This window comes from Anser anser (genome assembly GCF_964211835.1).
Source record: "Anser anser genome assembly, chromosome: 1".
Taxonomy (NCBI): domain Eukaryota; kingdom Metazoa; phylum Chordata; class Aves; order Anseriformes; family Anatidae; genus Anser; species Anser anser.
Window position 1 is genome coordinate 109,888,915 of NC_139720.1, and position 18,011 is coordinate 109,906,925.

The 18,011-nt window shown below is 41.2% G+C and overlaps 1 protein-coding gene across 4 annotated transcripts in view; it reads left to right on the forward strand.

Moving 5' to 3' along the window:
- Window positions 1–2,772: 2,772 nt before the first annotated feature.
- JAM2 (junctional adhesion molecule 2) overlaps window positions 2,773–18,011 on the forward strand; it is a 35,741-nt gene continuing 20,502 nt past the window's right edge. For 2 of the 4 annotated variants that reach the window (XM_083841535.1, XM_083841536.1), the window contains exon 1: window positions 2,773–3,062. In XM_083841535.1, the coding sequence (XP_083697661.1) occupies window positions 3,008–3,062 (55 nt within the window). In that variant the 5' untranslated portion in view covers window positions 2,773–3,007. The remainder of the gene's footprint in view (window positions 3,063–18,011) is intronic. The other 2 variants (XM_083841534.1, XM_083841537.1) reach the window with 2 other exon arrangements.

Here is an 18,011-nt window from a genome sequence, read left to right on the forward strand (position 1 = left end):
TGATAAATGAGTGATTACACAGGAATTAAATCTTACTTTTCTGTTAATTAAACAGCCAGTTCTCTTCTTGTAGCACAGTACTTTTCCCCCATTACAAGTTTGTGTTTTTTTTTAAGATGAGGAATCATAATCATCTTCCTCTCTTACTATTTGTAATGTGATTATTTGCATTGCAATGCCTTTAAGCCAAATGCAGCATTTCTAAGTTGTTGTATTCATTTTTTCATTATAACTCAAAGTTATTCTAGAAATCAGCACAGCAAAATAAATATAGGGTGGTTTTGTTCCTACTGGAAAAAAAAAGAAAAGAAACAACAACAACAAAAACAACAAGACATTCTGAATGGAGAAATCACCAAAAGGAGTCATTTTTAATATAGATTAATTTCTCTGTATTTGATTTTATCATCATGCAACTATAAAATGTTAAACACTCTTAAGATGAAGATAATGAGTTTTGGCTTATGCTATTTCAGAGAGTTTTTGCAAATTAACTTTTGAAACCCTATTTTTTTTTTCCACAGAGCTCTTTAACACAGTGGTGATATCCTAACAGAAGAGGTAAACTTGTAATGTTAGAGCAGGTTATTGTCAGCAGTCAGTTGTACTATAGTTTCATTAAATGAAGAAGGAATTCCATTGTAATGTAAGAATGTGGATTACTCTAACACGTCATCTAATGAAATAGGTGTAAACTTTTGGTTTATGAATTACTAAAATCATTAAGAAGCAGCTAAGTTTGAAATCATATTACACTTCCACACAATTCTTAAAGGCTTTTGTATGCAAAGAACTTGACTAGAATAGTTATTACAAAATAAGATAGCTATCTTTGACCTGCATTCTCTGTGCAGATGCTAATTATAGACTATTTTTATTATTCTAAAAAGGAGTCTGCATGGAAAGCTCTCCGAGAATAACTGTTAAATGGAATATTTTGAACAAACTGTTTCATATTGGGCTCTCTGTGTTGTTTTAATGAAACTATTTTTACTGTTTTACTGCTTTTAACTTTAAAAGATTAAGCATATTGATAGCAGTCTTGTACTCTTCTAACAAAGTATTTACAGATTTTTTAAGAATACCATTTTCAGCAAATACAGAAAAAGTATATACATTAAGTGAACTATATGCATTGCAAGTGTGGTTTTTTTTTCCAAAACATTCTGTAAATGCATTCAAAATACTCATATTTAATTGTTTGTATTTCCAGCAATTGTATAAAGCAAGCAGAGAAGCCATGATCCAGTTATTGCTGAAATAAAAGAGGGGAATGCAAAGAAACTGTGAAAACACTGTGAAACTGTACTAGAAAGACAGAGAAATGTTGAGGAGACAATCTTGTACACTAGATATTTCTTTTTCTTCCAAGAGAAACAAAATAGTGAAGAAAAAAAAAAAAAGGAATTTTACTCTGACCTCATGCTTATATAAACCCAAAGCATTTAAGTGGATTTACTGTGGTATGAGTCATGCTAATGAAATCCAAATTAAATGCTATATGTGACTCCATGTATTTGGGCAATTATAACTGAATATTTACTGGGGTGGAAACACTACTGTAGCTAAACTTCATCCTGATGTCTAACAGGATACCTTCCCTCTTCATTCTCGTTATCAATTTGTTGCCATTATATTCACTTCAGTAGCTATCCTATAAGCTACCCCTTAATTCCACACTGCTCTTTCTTAATATTCCCCACCTCTATAACTTTTCCCCCATGCTCCTCCCATACAGTGGTGATACATAGTTGATATATACATATATATGGTCTTTTATTTTTCAGAAATATTACTTGTATTCTATATACATTTTTGCAGGTGATAAATAAGCTAAGAAGATTTAAAGAGTATCATGGCATCCTACTTGTTTGGTCTCCATTAAAATAGCTGCTAGATGCTTTATAAATAATCTTTCCTCATTTTGCTATAGTCTAAAAATATAGCCAGTGTTGCTACTCTGATTATCAAATACTTATAATACTTTTCCTGTTAGAGAACCATATTACATCCACAGTAATATATTTGGAGATGTCATTAGAAACGACTCGGATACACCACTAACTGTCACGATGAGGAATTTTCCCTGATTCATAAATTTAAAGGGCCATTGCAGCTCGTGTATGTTTAATGAATAATTTCCTAAACTAATACAAACTCCCAATAAAGAAGGCTTTGAAGGTGACCGCGTGGTTCATCTTCTGTTGGTTTAGGGATGCACCCTACAGTACACGGTATTTCGGCCAGCCCAGCTGCACATGTAGCAGGGCTCACAGTGACTCTGACAAGCACTACCTCACCACCACATTGTCAGCAGCATCCCCGTTGCAGTTTTGTTTCACAATTTCACCCTGCTAGGGCTGCTTCCATCCAGCTCCTCTCCATGCAAGGTGGGTTTCACTGGGGGAAGCGAATGCAGGCAGGGACCGGGAACCTCTCCTGCGACAAGTGTAAGCTTTTAGGAAGTTTGGCTTCGATTACGAAAAGCTTATCGTTTGTTCTGTGGCAAGAAACGTCCTTGAGCTCGTGAAGAGCTCACACCTTTGTGTGTGTTTGTATGCCTGTGTGCTGGAACCGGGGGTGGGAGCCAGGCGTCCTGGCACCGTCCCTGTCCCTGTGGGTCTCCCAGCTCGGTGCCCTGTGGGTTCAAGGCTCGGTGCCCTGCCACCGAGCACCGCCCCACCCGCTCCCACCTGCTGCCCCCTCCGTCCCAGCGGACCCCCAAGCCGCCTCCGTTTTGTGGCCGAGGGGGACCGGCTCGGAGCCGCCCCTCCCGCGGGCTGCGCCCAGAGCCTAGCACCGCCTCGCCGGGGCGAGGGCAGAGCCCCCTCTCCGCTCTCCCCCGCCGGGCGCCGGCTGAGGGGAGGCGAGGCGAGGCGAGGCCGGTCCGTGCCGTGCCGTGCCGTGCCGCCCCCTCCGCCCCACGCCCCGCCGCAGCCGGCGTCGCCCCGCGGCGATCGTCCGCTGCCGCCCGGGGGTGTGGGGGGGAGCGGCCGCTGCCGGGAAGATGGCGAGCCGCAGCCTCCGCCTGCTGCTCCTCGGCTACTTGGGGGTCCTCTGCTGTAAGTCGCCGCGCCCCTTCCCCTGGGAGCACGTACGCGCTCTGTCCGTCTGTCCGTCCGTCGGCCCGCCCGCCTGCCCGCGCTGTTGTCCCTTGGGGCTCGTCGCCCCGGCGGCACGGTCACCCCCGGGCGTGCGAGGTGGCAGCGGGAGGGAGGGGGGTAGCGGCCCCGGCCCCGGCCCCGGCCCCGGCCCGGTGCTGGCGGGCAGCAGGGGGCGTCCCGGGCAGGGCGAGGGGGACGCCAAAGCCGCCGCCAGGAGCCCCCCGCATCTCTTCTGGGCTGCTAGGACTGGGGCTGCGCTCCCCTCCCGGCCCCTGAGGGACGGGGGGCGCGGTGTCTGTTGCCGGCACGGGCTGGTGCAGCTCCAGAGCAGGCTTGGGTTTGCAGTGTTTCTGTGGTGCTGTTGTCTAACTCGTTAAAAACAGCGAGAGGAAGCGTTAAAATAACTTGGCAAAAGCTGCCCCGCTCAGAAAGCACGTGGAAGTGAGTGAAAAATAGCTGCACTGAGGTGGTGAATCGATACACGGCGTTACCAGTGGCAGTCCTGCCTGTGATGAGACTGTCGCTTCCAAGTCACATTTCACCGTACTCCTCTTGTATTCTTGTGTCCCGCTGTTGCAATAGCGAAAGAGGCTGTACGTGGAAATAGTGTTTTGAAAAGAACTGTGTGGCACGGTCTTGGTAAGACCTGAGCCCCGAATGGTGCTCGGTCTGTTGTGGATGTGGGACCGTGCTGATGCTGGGCGTTTTCGTATTTAACTCCGCACCTAGCAGAAATCTGTGTGTGTGGAAAATCCTTTGCAGAGGAGGAACGAGTCCTAAGAGGACAGACTTCTAAATGACATATACACTGCTAGAGTTTCGGTTTGGTGGCAATTTTTCTTTTCCTTTCTCTTCACTTGTACAAGACCTTATGGAAAACTTGGTTTATTTAGATGGGCAGCTGGTGTAGACTTTCTCTTTCATATAATGAATTTGTGGTTTTTTTTTTTGATCTTTTCCTCATTTCATGGATATATGTGACTGAATAAGGCTGCTATGGTTTTTTTTTTTTGTGACTGGTTTCAGCGTGTTCAGGCTGCTCGGCTGTTGGATTGATTGTGTCCCTTGATGGTGTTGGCTTTGACCAGTGTGGAAATGTTACAGGGTGATTTGGAAGCAGTACAGTGGATCTGGCACGTAAATTGTTGGCAGGCTCACGTGTTTTTTTTTAACTCTTCTCGCTATTCCCAAGAAAATGCCAGATGGGGAGAACTGAGTTTACCAGCAAGGTGCTGATAAGAAGTTGCTACGTGAAGAAAGCAACTGTAGGTGGGTGTGCAAATGCTGATCGTTTGTGTGAGTTGGAGGAAATCCAGGCAGAAAAGGCAGTCGGGAGTCTGCTGCTCCTCCTGTGGCTGCAGTATGTTCACATGAACAATAAGACTGAGTAATACCGGCATCCCAGTCAGACGTATGCATTGAGTAATTTCTCATGCAGGACTGGGGTTCTGCCCATTCCCCACTAAGGAGGAAAAGAAAGAAGTGGGTTGATACCTGAAGCATGTGAGCATTGTATTGTGGAGCAAGTGTAGAGAGCTTGCTTGGTAGTTTAGCTGTAGAAATTAAGAGCCGTGTAAGTTGATCATAGGAAATCAGCGTAGCCAAGAACAGTGCTGAGGTAGATCAGGTCCTTATAGAGAGAACCTACTAAGAAATACCATTGACCTGTAGAAGTAGTGGTTTGTCTTGAGTTAAAGCTTATCTTTGACCTTTAATTTAGGGGAAAGTTAGTGAGTTTGAGATCATCAGTCATAGTCTCAGTCTGCCTGAGATCAATAAACTCGTGTTAACTGTGAAAGTTTTAAAAGGTGCAACAGGGTAAGACTTGTGAGTTCTGTTGATGAGAGAGTTAGAAAATCTACAGAAATGATTGCTATTAATAGTCATGGCTACTGTTGAGGAGGTGGTATATACTGATAAACTAGCCCTTTTGTGAAGCTTCGAGGCCTGACTTTTTCCTGCATTACTTCAAGTGAGAAATTAAATTTAAGCTGGTGATGCTGAAAACAAATTCAGTACAATGTGTCTGTGCGAGGACAATGCAGAGGCGGTAAATAGTCTTACATAAACATTTGATGGAGCTCACGGGGATAGTTTGATTCAGCAATAAATAAAAAAAAAATAAAAAATAAAACCTCACCTTATTTTGGCTTTAAAACAAACATTCCTTAGCACTCAGGAATCTTTCAGCCAAATACAGAGGTTCTAGGTCAAAAAAGTCACGTCTCCACCCTCAGTCTCCTCCAAGAACTTACAAAGCATGACTGTATCAGTTGTAGGAAATGACAGTGGGGCTAGAAGTCTTTGAAGTATGCTTTCCATATTACACATGATAATATTCTCTCAATGTTGAGAATATTATCAGCCCCCAGTCTTCTATTGAACCCTCTGTGTTTGCTGGATTAACTTCTGTAGGGAGTTATGATTTCTAAATTAGAGTCCATATTTGGGTGAGATGGGATTTCTTAAATTTGCAAAGCTGCATACTTCTCTAAGATCTCTACAAAATAAGGCTATGAACCATGTTGCCTTTTTTTTTATTATTTGGAGAGGGAGCAGGGGTAACCCCAGAAGAGATATTCAAGGATAGTTCCTTCTCTTGCTCTTTTAGTTAAGAAGTGACATTTCTTTGCTATAGATGGCTACTGCTCTACAAACCTGCACAGACTCTTAGGCACCATAATATAGGGGGTCAGATGGCTTTAAATACCAAGAAGCAAAAGAAAATTAACTGCATTTGTTTCAAATGTTCAGCCTTTTTTTTTTTCTCCACTTACAACTGTGGTGACACTGCACAAGATACTAGAATGCTTCCAAAAAAGATAAAAATTGAGGACTTGGTTGGAAGACCTTCACTGCCTTTGGAAAGGAGACGGGTTCCTCCCTCTGTTACTGTCTTCACAATTCCAGCCTCTTGGTTAGATCTTCAGGGCTCAGAGGAAAGTTTGTCTGTGACCTTATTAGAAAGTCTTTCAGAAATCATGGCTTTCATTGCATTTGAACAAGCCAGACTGTCTCCCTTAAAATCTAGGCACTCTGCTTGGGAAGGGATCTCTGTTTCAGACAGGACTCACCCAGAAGCAGTGATGTTCTGCGGTAAGGGTTTTTGTCTCCCTCTTCTCGGCCAACAGAGAGAGCTGGGTCCTGGCTCACCCTGCAGTATCCTTAGTTCAGGTTACTGGCCCCACAGCCTGCTACTGGATGTGCAAAAGAAAAAATGAGGATGAATGCTTTCCTTCATTGCATATGGGAAGCAGGAAATGCACCTGTCAAGTCAAGACAGTCACAATTCCCCTTATTTTTTTCTGTTTAAGGTGACTGTATGCAGGTGGTGGACTTGCTTTTGCTGTTGCTTGGCCTTCGTGGTCCTGTTCTCTCGGCTTTAATGCTGCAACAATTCTTTGTTCGTGTCATAGGACATGTATTTCTGGTAATTGTGATTACCACAGGGCATCTGGCATCCATGATGAGAGTTAAAATTACCACTGTTATTAGCAAATCTAATTGAGCCTGGATGAGGTCTTCTTGTTGACTATTTAACTGAATTACACCAAGTATTATTACTATTTTTTTTAATATATTTCCTCTATGATATCTGAATTCCCTACTATAGAGTATTTTGGCAGCAGCGTGCTGGCTGCCAGGTTCTGCTGCAGGAATTGGCAGATGACATAGCAAATGAGTAAGAACTCACAAGTACTTGAACTTTGACTTCATCTTTTCTCTTTAGTTAACTGACTTAAAACTTGTGGGCTCATCTTTCATGACTTAGAGCTACCAAGCTTGTCTGAGGCCACTGCCTAACCCTAAATGTTATTGGGGAGACACGTGTACAGACCTGTTTTTAAAGAAATACACTGAAATTGTTAGAGCTTTTTTACATATGGCTTCCTCAAAGGGTACCCCAAGTTCTCTTGTTTCTTTCCAAGTGCTGGTGGTCGCAAAAGAGACAACTCTTACATACGGGAGAATCTTCTTGTACAACTAATGCTAAAGAAAATTCAGCTCTCATACCATTTCACATGAGTGTATAATAGTGATGCTTATTCACCGAAGACAGACATTGACATAGTGACATCCATGTAAATCTTCTGCAGTAGCAGTAAGCAAGCTTCCCTTGTTAGATGGGGAGGTGTAGGTTTAGGCTGTCAGTGCATTTGGAGGGGCAGAAACAATTATTAGTTTAGTTCTGAAATCAGGATCTAAAAGTTTGTTACAGTCTACTTAGATTCCACCATAACTCTAAAATGTCATCTTTCCCTCAGAGCATTTCTGAAGACAGTCTATTTGTAATCAGTTCCTCACAAGAGGCAATCCCATTTACTTCTCTCAGAGTAAGTAAAATGTGGTGTCATGCTTTCTCATAACTATGCTAGAGGTCAGTCCAGCGTGAAAACTTAGGTAAAGGAAGATTAGTAACATGTATCCACATAGCAATATAAATATTTTATTCATCAAAACAATTAAAGCTTGAGATAGATATTCATATTTGTCATTGCAGGCTATTTGCGAGGGCTATATGGAATGGCTAAATTAAGGTTCCCTTGAAGTTACGGAACAATATAAAACAAGGACACTTGCTTAAAATAGATAGTCTATCACATATATCCACAGGGACCCTAAATTATTGCTGCTTTTTTGTTTGGTTGGTTGAGATTTCTTCCTCCACCATGATAACATTACACCACCATTGGATATTTGGGAAGATAGATGGGTTAAGTTCTTACTTTTCCCATTTAGTGGCTAATATCCAGTGGTGTGAATGCTTTAATGGAAACTGAGGGAAATGTTATGTGGAAACTGAAAGGCAGTTATTTTACTGGTAATTCTCTTACTGTTAGCTCACCTCTTCCTCTCAAGGAAAACTAATTTTGTAAGACTATTTTTCTTACAGTTTTACTTTCTGACATGTCCTTTTCCATCCTGATTAATTCTCTAAGAACTATCAGTTTTAACAAAACACTTCATCAGAAAAGCCCGCCACATCTTTCTTGAAGTGTCGGACATTACTGTGTTGTAATACTACCACAGGAAGCTTAAAGCAAATATTATGGTGTCTTGTAATCAAGACAAATGATACGTTTCCTTCATCTAAATAGTAGTCTTTGGGAAATGAGTATCCCAAAGAATGGGATAGAAAATGAAAGTGGAGCAGCATTTGGATGATCGGCAGCACTTGTGCTCTCCTGTATTTCCAAAGTCACTTTTTCTGGAAAGCTATAATGACTTATGTCACCTTTACGCTCACAGCATACTGTGGAGCACTTGAGTGCTTAGATATGATTTTTTAAAACAGGCAGAAGGTAAGCTTGGCAGCTGAACATCTGGTCCCATTCACTTGTCACTTCCTAACATACACTGGAAGGTGAAGGAGCTTTTGGAGAGGCAAGAAGGGAAAAATAGCCACTTCTGAACAACAGCAAGCAACACAACAGCAGTAGTTGTTGAACCACTGATGAGTGTAGCCCCCCTTGCTTAACAGGAATTTAAGGAGGCATCCAGTTTCTCTCAAAGGTTATTCGCAGGGGAAAACACGCTGGGAAAATATGGTAATAAGCTGTTTTTGAATGATTACTTTCTGTGAGTTCTAAACTCAGCAGTTTTCAGTAAGAATCTCCAACTTGCATTGTAATAGCAATAACTTGATCCTGACTGTTTAAAAAAGTAAGAAGTGGTCAGACTTGAGTTAGAAAGAACAGTTCCTACAGGTATGAAGTTTCAAAAGATAGATATTTACTAGCTTTTGTTAGGATTAACTTTGTAAGGGTTTAACATACACTTAAGTCAGTCCAAACCACAGGGTCAGGCTTAAGGTGAAACAAAATGTGGTCCGGATGGCAAGCGATGGATTATAGGGTTGTTTTGGCACCAGATAATGTTAACAATAGCAGCTATATTTGCTGTTTGCAAACTGCTAACATAGTACTGGAGGTAGTGATGGAACATGCATTCTTGAGATGCGAGTCTTGCTCAAATTAATATATAATTCAAAACCCAAAATGTTTATATAAGGCATACCTGAGTGACCAGTATGAATTGGGAGAAATTCTTGGGGGCAGTATGGTAAGGGCTAGTGTATGCTGACTGGAGTTGGGTTGGAGTTGGAGAGATGTTCATGCTTGGAATACTTGTAAACATATGAGGGAATGATGCACAGAAGACCAGAGCTTGAATAATACTATGTGAGTTAGACAGCAACTTACCACTTGAGTGTATGGACAGTACCTGTCACTGGTTCATAACTGAAGCTTTCTAGTAGCTGTAGTGGCAAAAATAAGCCAAAACGCATCATCTGGAATGATATCTTTAGTGTGTATAGGTGTGTTCAGGCTCATGTTATGGCTATCTTTTGTGCTCAAGTACCCTGTTTCTATAAAATGTCGTAAAGAAGCAAACAGTTGGGTTTTGCCATTTGAGTATTGGGGCATCTAGACTGATTTTTCTGACCCTTCTCCCAGTCTTGAAGCTGGTAAACCACAAAGATGAGATTTTTTTTTCTCAAATATGTGGCTTCTTGTTTGTGGCTCTTGTTTCATGTTCCCTTACTCCAGACTGACTGGGGTTTTGGGTAGCGTGACAAGGCACTAACACAACTTTGGTATTGTTCAAACTGTTGGTGGTAAACACTTCTGAAAATGTGATTCAAGCGGGCTGTCCTGTGTATTTAATAACCATGGGCTGTATGTCTGTATTTGGGAAGGCTGCTTGCCCAGGTAGTGATGGAGGAGCCTTTCTGACAGCACTCAGTGCCTGAGGACGAGGCGCACAGGCCCCGCCATGCCAAGGCCTGCGTGTGTCCGGGGCACCGGGGGCCTTGAGCATGGCACTACAGGGCTTTGCCAAGCCCCGCTCGCTGGTCTCACCAGGTTGAGCCTGCCTGCAAACCTGAGATACTGACTTCGAAAGGTCGATCGGGGAGTAAGTCAGGCCCTGCCGAGAGTAAAGCACCCAGCTGACCCATGGTATGTGAAAGGTGTGCAAGTTAATTCTTAATTAAATTAAAGTCCTGAAAGTTAATTCCAGACAGTAATGCGTGCTTTCTCTGATACATGTAACAATGACTAAAGACTTCAAATACTGTTCAGTTAAACAAATTTTATGAGGATGTCTTGCCAATTAAGATGTTATACCCTCTTCTAAATCTTGAGTTACAAATTTTTGCAACCACGAGCAGATAAACATGCATATTTAATTGCTTGAGATGTAGAAGATTATAACTGGTCAGGGACTTACAGTACACATAAACAACTCTGGCTCATTTCGGATGTTTGAAACACCTAACTCTGTAGGAGTTGTTAGATAGAGGAGGATTATCTCAAAAACACAAGTTGTAGAATACTAAAGCAAGACAAGGGGGGAAAGGGGGGGAATCTCCCTCCCCCAGTGTCCACATAAAGTCCAATTAAAAGTTTATTAATAGCAATGCTTAGACATTGGAAGAGTTTGTGCAGAAAAGGTCTGTATTCTATGAGTAGACTTAAAAACTTTCCATTTAAATGCCAGTAAATATTTGTATGTGAATGAATGAAATGTATTTTATTTTCAGTCAGTATTTGAGTTTTCTTTGTGTCTTGCAGTGAATGCCCCTGCTGCTTTCTGCTGACCAACATAATGGTCCTCCCAGGTGTAATGTGATTTACTGATGCACAAAAATGTTGTAATCATTTGAGATGGTCCTGAAAGGAAATCGATATTGAAGGAAACCAATATTTCAATATTGAATACAGCAGTTGAAAATGTTAAAAGGGCAGGAGGAGGGGGAGATTGGGACAGCCAGGTAATAGTAAGAGCCCATAAGGTTTTTAAGATACTGCATTTGTAGTATTGGAGTGACTAGTAAAGCAAACAAATTCAGGGACTCCAGATTTATAGGTAACATCAAAGTTGGTGCCCAGGAGAGGAGGTAGAGAGCAGTATGCAGATGCATAGCGGAAGTATGCTTAGACATCACAAAGCAATGTGTGTAAGGTTTTGCTTCTTGCAATACAGTCTGAGACCTTCACATAATTCCATTTTAAGTCAATTTCTTTTTCTTTCCCTTTTCTATATAAGACCTACATCCTGGACATCACTTGATTCCTCAATTCAAACAGTACTAATTAAAACATTTCAGGAGACTTCTGTATCAAGTATGAAAAGTAAATGTAGTTCTCTCTGTGTTGGGTTCAAGCGTTGTTGAAATGACGGGTACTTCCAGAAGATAAGGTACTTACAGCACTTGTCTTTGGAGCCTTTCAGTAAATACTGTTCCAGGACATAAGAGGCATCAGGGGAAGCTGATTGTCGACAGGGAATCAGCAGCATATATTGAGACACAACTAAAAATTGTTTTCAGCTCTGCATTTCCCCTGTTGCCGAATACTTTATATGTTTCAGTTGTGTTCCAGTTGCATCTTTAGCCAAGTCCTCAACTCTCAACAGCCCACACAGTTGCTGTTTGCTTTCCAGCTGTGTTCAAATTTTTAGTCTCCTTTTTGGAGGAGGAGGAGGAAGGGAAGGAAATACACTGCTACAAAGGTTTTGTCCAGGTTTTGCAATATGCATTAGTTTTCTAACATAAATAGCTGTTGGGAGAACACACTGACTTTTGTGAGAGAATAATGAAGTGATGTCTGTTTATAAGCTTTTAAACAAAGTTTCTGCAAAGTTTTTAAAGCTATGTAAATAGAGAAAGAGGAGTTAGTATGGCCAGTTCTTACATATACAGCTGAGAGACTTGCAGGTGCAGAATATTTTTGTCGGGTTAAAGCAAACTTAATGTCTTCTAGGGAACAACAAAGCAGTGCAGAAGGATTTTTCTTATCTTTTTAAGCTAGTCTTCAGTCCCACAAAAAAAGTCCCAGAAAGCTTGTATTCTCTTAGGAAAATACCATAAAAGTTTAAGGCAGATAATTTTTTTTAGTGGAAAAACAGTTGAATCTAGTAACTATGTAACAATATACTAAAACCAAAAGATTGTTTTACACTACTTTGTAAAACTGGGAATGAGGTAGTATTTATGATTAGCCTAGTATTTGACAAACTCAGAACAAAACAGTTTTTAATTTCATCTAGTTATTGGGGGGGGTCGGGCAAAGTTGAATTTTGGATCCTATTGGCACCTTTAACAATTGATTCTATGTTAATGTATGATTTATTTTATTTTATTTTGCTCACAAAACAAAAGATCAACTTGGAGGCAGAGTGGGATTCTGAAGCAATGCTCTATCTTTGGCTTCCAGCAGAGATCAGTTGTTGTGAGCGTTTATGGAAATACTGGGAGGGGGTAGGGAGGAATCTGCCCTTCTTTTGAAGCTGAATTATCTTCATGTTTCATGGAATACAAAGACAGTGAGATAATACCAATATAATATCAATAATATCAGTAGAACAAACAGTGTAGCTTGCGACCAATATGTACGTATATAGAAGTTGTACATATATAAAACCCTTTCAGTTTTGGGATGGGGTAAAAAGTCTGAAAATCAGAAGAAAATACAGCATGATTTTGCTGTTAAGGTTCCAATCCTGTGGCTAGATGCTGCATTTGAATCCCTATAAATGTATGGAGTGCTGTCCATATGGCTGAAGACTTATAAGCAGAAATGTAATATGAAATCTGATTATTTTAAATTGCTAATTGCAGTGACTGAAAAGTAGATAGTCCATGACCTTTAGCTGCCTCTGCTTTGGGATGGGAAGCATGCAGGGTGGACAGAGAGTTTCCAAAAATCTCATACAGCCGAATATGTCAAGGGGCTTGGCTATGTAATCAGACTGTTTAAGTGGAAGGTATATGTAGACTTGGCTATAAGGATTCACATAGCTGTAAGCTCTGAAATGGATGCTCTTTTTTCTGTGAAAGAGTAATCCATTTTGTCTTGTAAGGAACCTGGTCCTTAGCTGCCTTAAAACATAACTTGGCACTCACAGCATAGCAACACAAAGCATAAAAGCTTATAGGCTTATTTTAACAGAGGTGCTTTGAGCGGAACTTAGGTGGTGATGAGTTCCCTTTCTAGGAGAGAAATGCAGGTAGCTATCTATTATTCAACAAACCATCTTGTTCCCTTTCTTGGCTTCCTGACCATTCAGGGCTCTGTCTGCTGATGCTAGTTCTGTACCGTGCAGGCTTGATGCAAGATGTGCAGCCTTGCAACAACAGTGGAAATAAATAGGTAAATGTGCTAGATCCTCATCTTACTAAAATATTGTTCTGTGACTTTAGATCTGAAATCTGAAGACTTCATTTTGTGTTTGGATTCCATGTGATTGCAGTGCTCGTGCTGATGTGCGCCTGCCTGTATAATCTTTATGCCAGCATAGTCCTTGGACTGTTCCTCAGATACCTTTCTCAAAAAGAGAGGTCCTTGAACTGAAATCAGTTAGCCGGACTTGAGTACTCCAGAGTGGTATTATTTAGTCTTATTTCTACTGGAAAGTTAAGTTTAGGAAAAAATAGTGTCACATGAGTTTATAAAGTATCAATATCTCAGGAGGAGTTGGTTATAAAGATAATACAGGGCAGAAGTAGGCAAAGCAAATGGCAAAACAATTTAGGGCAGCTTATGTGCCTATCTGGAAGTCATGATTTCATGAAACGTGTCGATCTATTGACTCTAGCAGGCATTTTAGAAATGTAATACAGGGTTTTGATAGTATATACCTTATGTGAACTATAGAGCATTCCAGATACAGCTGTTGTAACCACCAGATTTTTAAGCACTTGTTGCACTTGAGAAGATGGGCCAGGGGGCTGAATCATTAATCAGATACTTTCTATTCTAAAAATATCTAATGGCATAAATAATACGGAATTCGTATTTCTATGGATTCCTGGTATTATCTTTGTCTTTGAATTACGACAAGATTGTCTATTTGATTCTGACAAGATTATTTGTCTTCTATACAATTATTCTGTGCCCTGGATTTATTTATTTATTTTATGTTACAGAATTCCTGACATCTTTTTTCATTCCACTTTTGTGAAAGTGAAACAGCTGGTACTTTCTTAGTTTAAGTATTGGCTGAAAAGATAATCAAAACATATTACGTGAAGCTTCGAACTACTGAATTGTGAATGATAGCTTGTTTCCTAAGCTTGCCCTTCTTCTGACGAAAGCAGCAGAATTGTTTGTTAACTAACCTTACCCAAATATTCTCAAGGATGTGCCTCCTGACACATCTCTTCTGTTGAAAAGCTGGGATGATTACTGAGTTAACATTTATGCTTGGTTTAAAAATAAATAAAGCACAGAGTGACTGTGTTTATTCCTGTTTCCTGTGTAACTTTCCAGTGTTCTTCTAGTGTTTTCTAATCTGAATATCCATGTGTTGTTTTGCTTGTATAGCTTTTAATGTGATGAAGACTCTAAGGTGGTTTTTTGTTTGTTTTTTACCCTCTTCATCCCCTTTAAGGAAAATTTGGCACCTATTATACTGTGACCTATTGTTCCTAGCTCTGGCTTCCGGAGGATTTCTTCTAATCACCCTTCTCCTTTCAGTGTGCAAAACATCTTCTGTTTGTTCTAGCTCTTCTTGATACATAACAGCCTTAATTGAGTCAAAGGAGTGGCTTCAGTCCTGTTCAGATAAATATGCCAGAAGGTGCTCCTATAAAATCAGATATTGAAGAACTGATCTGTCTATTAAAGGCCTGCAGAATTAAGGCTAAAGATGTGTATTTGTACTGTAAACTACAATGTTGGTTGAAAGTAATAGCCATCAAACATTACCGTTAGCTGCTTCTGGCAGGAAGAGACAATTGAGCAAACTTGGCAGCGTAAGGGATCATGTGTGAATGAAAACGGGATGAGCTAATTTGGCAAACTGTGCAGATAATTAGGAAGGGTTCACCAGATTCTTCTGGCCAAGAGAGAAGAGGCCGTTGTGCTTGCAGCTCATATTAGCAGAGTCTGGTTTGTAGTCTGGAGGGGAAAAAAAAAAAAGAATACATAGCTCTGTGCTGCTGATCAAGGCACGATGCAGTCCTAAAACTCATGGTTCAAATGAAATTCAGTCAAGTGGCATCCCACATCCACCTATTGGAAATGTCTGAATCCCAAATTCACAAAGCATTACACAGCTTCTCACAGAGTATATCCATTTAAAGAGTATTCTACTGTTTTTGGTGAGACTTCGAATTGGTTTTTTGTTGTTTTTTTTTTTAATGGGCACACTAGCTAGAATGAAGTCATGGTACATCCCAGTCAGCAAAAATTGAATGGAAGGAAGCCTGTGCAAAGCCCTCTTTAAAAACGCACCCCAAGGAGCTGTTCTTGCATCCATTCCGTATTAGCATAGAAGTATATTCTGGGTGAATGCTTCCTTCAGAGACAAACTTTTTTTTAAGCTACCAGATTTCAGATGGATCATCTCTTTCAGTGGGGGACACGTGACAATGCTGACTTGGTTTTGATTATTACACTTTTCTGAAAATGAGACATTTGGGTGTAGTTGGTCTAATGAGCTATCCCACCTGCTACTTGGGACCTCCGCAGTGCACAGTTCTGGTTCATTATGTGCTCCTTTACCATTAAAAGCCAGAACTTAATATGTACGCATCCCCTGCAGTGCAGTTTGTAGAAATGCTTAGGTTAATCAAAAAGGGGTTGAGAAGACCTACTGGGAAAAACTGTTATAAACTTGAGAAAGGACTGAAGTTGCACAGGAAATTTGGTTCCAGCGTATATGGATGAGACCACCTATGGAAAGAGACATTCCTGCACTGGAACAATGTGGAGTCTACTTCCATGCTTGGAAATCCCAGAGGCCTGATGGTTTTCCTTGAATCTGGAAATAGGATCCTACCCTCAGGGAGTTAAATGACTCCTCTGGCTCTGAGCAAGCAGGAACTCCAGTTTTACATGGTGTATACTGGAACCATAACTAATGCTGGCTGTCACAGTTGGAAAGCAAATTAAATTTGTTTTCAGGCTTTTTTAGGTTTGTGTGTATTTGCAGGTATATAAATGCTCAACTTCTTGAAAGTGTTTATCCTTTTGAAATTGCCCAGCAGTTCCAGCAAAAGTCACTTGAGCCTGGTGCAGACCCTTGAAATCTATCATGAAATTTGACTCGAAATGTTGCCTGAATGGTTGTGGGTTGTTTGTGTTGGTTTTCTGTTGTGTTTTTTTTGTTGTAATTGTTGTGGTTTGTTTTTGGTGGGGGTTGTTTGTTTTCTCCACTTACTCGTCTCTCGTGTGTTTCAGGGCTGATTTTACGGTTGATGTAAATCAGCCTGGTACTATTGACTTCAGAGGATCAGTTTGCACCGGGGACCCAGCTTTGTTTCGTATACTCGGTCATCATGCTGTGACAACTTCTTGAGGTGTTTGCACAGGCCGGTGTTCAGCTGAAGCGTTGCACCCAGCAGTGCAGCTGGAGACCTGTTTCTTCAACTCCGCTGCTCTGTGTTACCTGAGGTGTGTGCGACAGGAGTGGCAAAGAGACATCTCCTCGCGTAGCCCCTTCTAATGGTCTTTTTTAACCCAATGGCACCAGACACAAGTCTTCAGCATCCGGATCCACCTCAAAGCAAGCATTGGGAGCCAGCCGGGGCCCTGCCTGCGGCCTGCCTGTGGGCCCTGCCCGGTTGCTGTGGAAACCGCTGTGGAGCTGCACCAGCGAGCGAGAAACCAGCCCTGTTGTGGGGCCTGGCTGGGACAAAACCCCATACCCCGGTGTCACAGGCTCCATGGAGACAGGGGGAGCAGCGGGTTTGAGTCTTGTGAAAGTGGGAGCTATGAATGCTTGGTTAATAACACAGGCTTTCTGGATGGTCTGTCTGCTGGGATACAGTCTGCGCTGCGTTGAACCTGCGCAAGCTGCGAATTCGAACACAAGGAGAAGAGGAGGCAAAAAAAAAAAAAAAAGAAAAAACTTTGAGTAGAATGGAATTTTTACATTCTGATTATAAATAAAAAACACGCTCTTTTTTTTTTTTTTTTTAATTTCCCACACCATGTCACACAGTAATTTGTGTTGGGTCTGCTGAAAGCACTTACGAGGCTGTTTAGTTTCTCTGGAATTCATTTACTTTGGTGTTCAGTTTCTTTGGAAAGGCTGGCCTAAATAATCTCCTTTTTTGTCCCATGCCACTTGTTTGTTATTCCTTGCTTTTTCCTCTACAAGCACTTCCAGTTCAGTCTTGCCAGGGCCGACTGTCCTTGGGGCTGTGCTCCAAAATGATCATTAACGTGATCTTAAAATCTTGGGACTACTGCCGGTAAATTCAGATAAGTCACTCTGAAAACTACAGTCTCTTTTTATTCTTGACCTTCTAGATAAGTAAAAGTAAAGGCATCATCAGCTGGTGTGCTAGCCTTTCATATTGTACTGAGCAGTTCACACGAAGCTGAGCATTAAATCATCCCTCGGCTGGCATCATGAATGAAAACTTCTTTGCTAGTCTGCTCTATAATTGAGGCATTATAACAAAAGAGCTCTTCCCCCTCCTGTGGGACTGAGAGCTCCTGAGATCATCCAATACCAGCTTTCAATGCAGGTAGAAATCCCACTCCAAGGCACTTTCTGACAACGCTGTTACTGCCCTGTGTGATAACTCGCAGCCGGATGAACGCAAGGTTCTCTGTTCTGCTTCTCATGTGATTTCCATCATAAAGGCAGAGTTTTACTGACACTGATGAAACAAATGACTTTCTCTAACAGATGAGTGCGAAGAATTGTTTTCGTTTTTATTTTTATGCTATATTAAATAAAACAGCAAATTTCTGTATTAAGTTCTATACCTCTGGATGTACAATAAGTAGTAAATCCAAGAAAAACTAGAAGTTGAGCAGCTTGGCCATTTAAACTCTTTGTCACTTTAACCTAAGTTGTCTTCTGAAACAACCTACTACTCTGAAATGTTTTGAGAAACCAGCCTAAAGTACGCTTTGCTTTGTTATGATACAGGTTTTGCAGGCA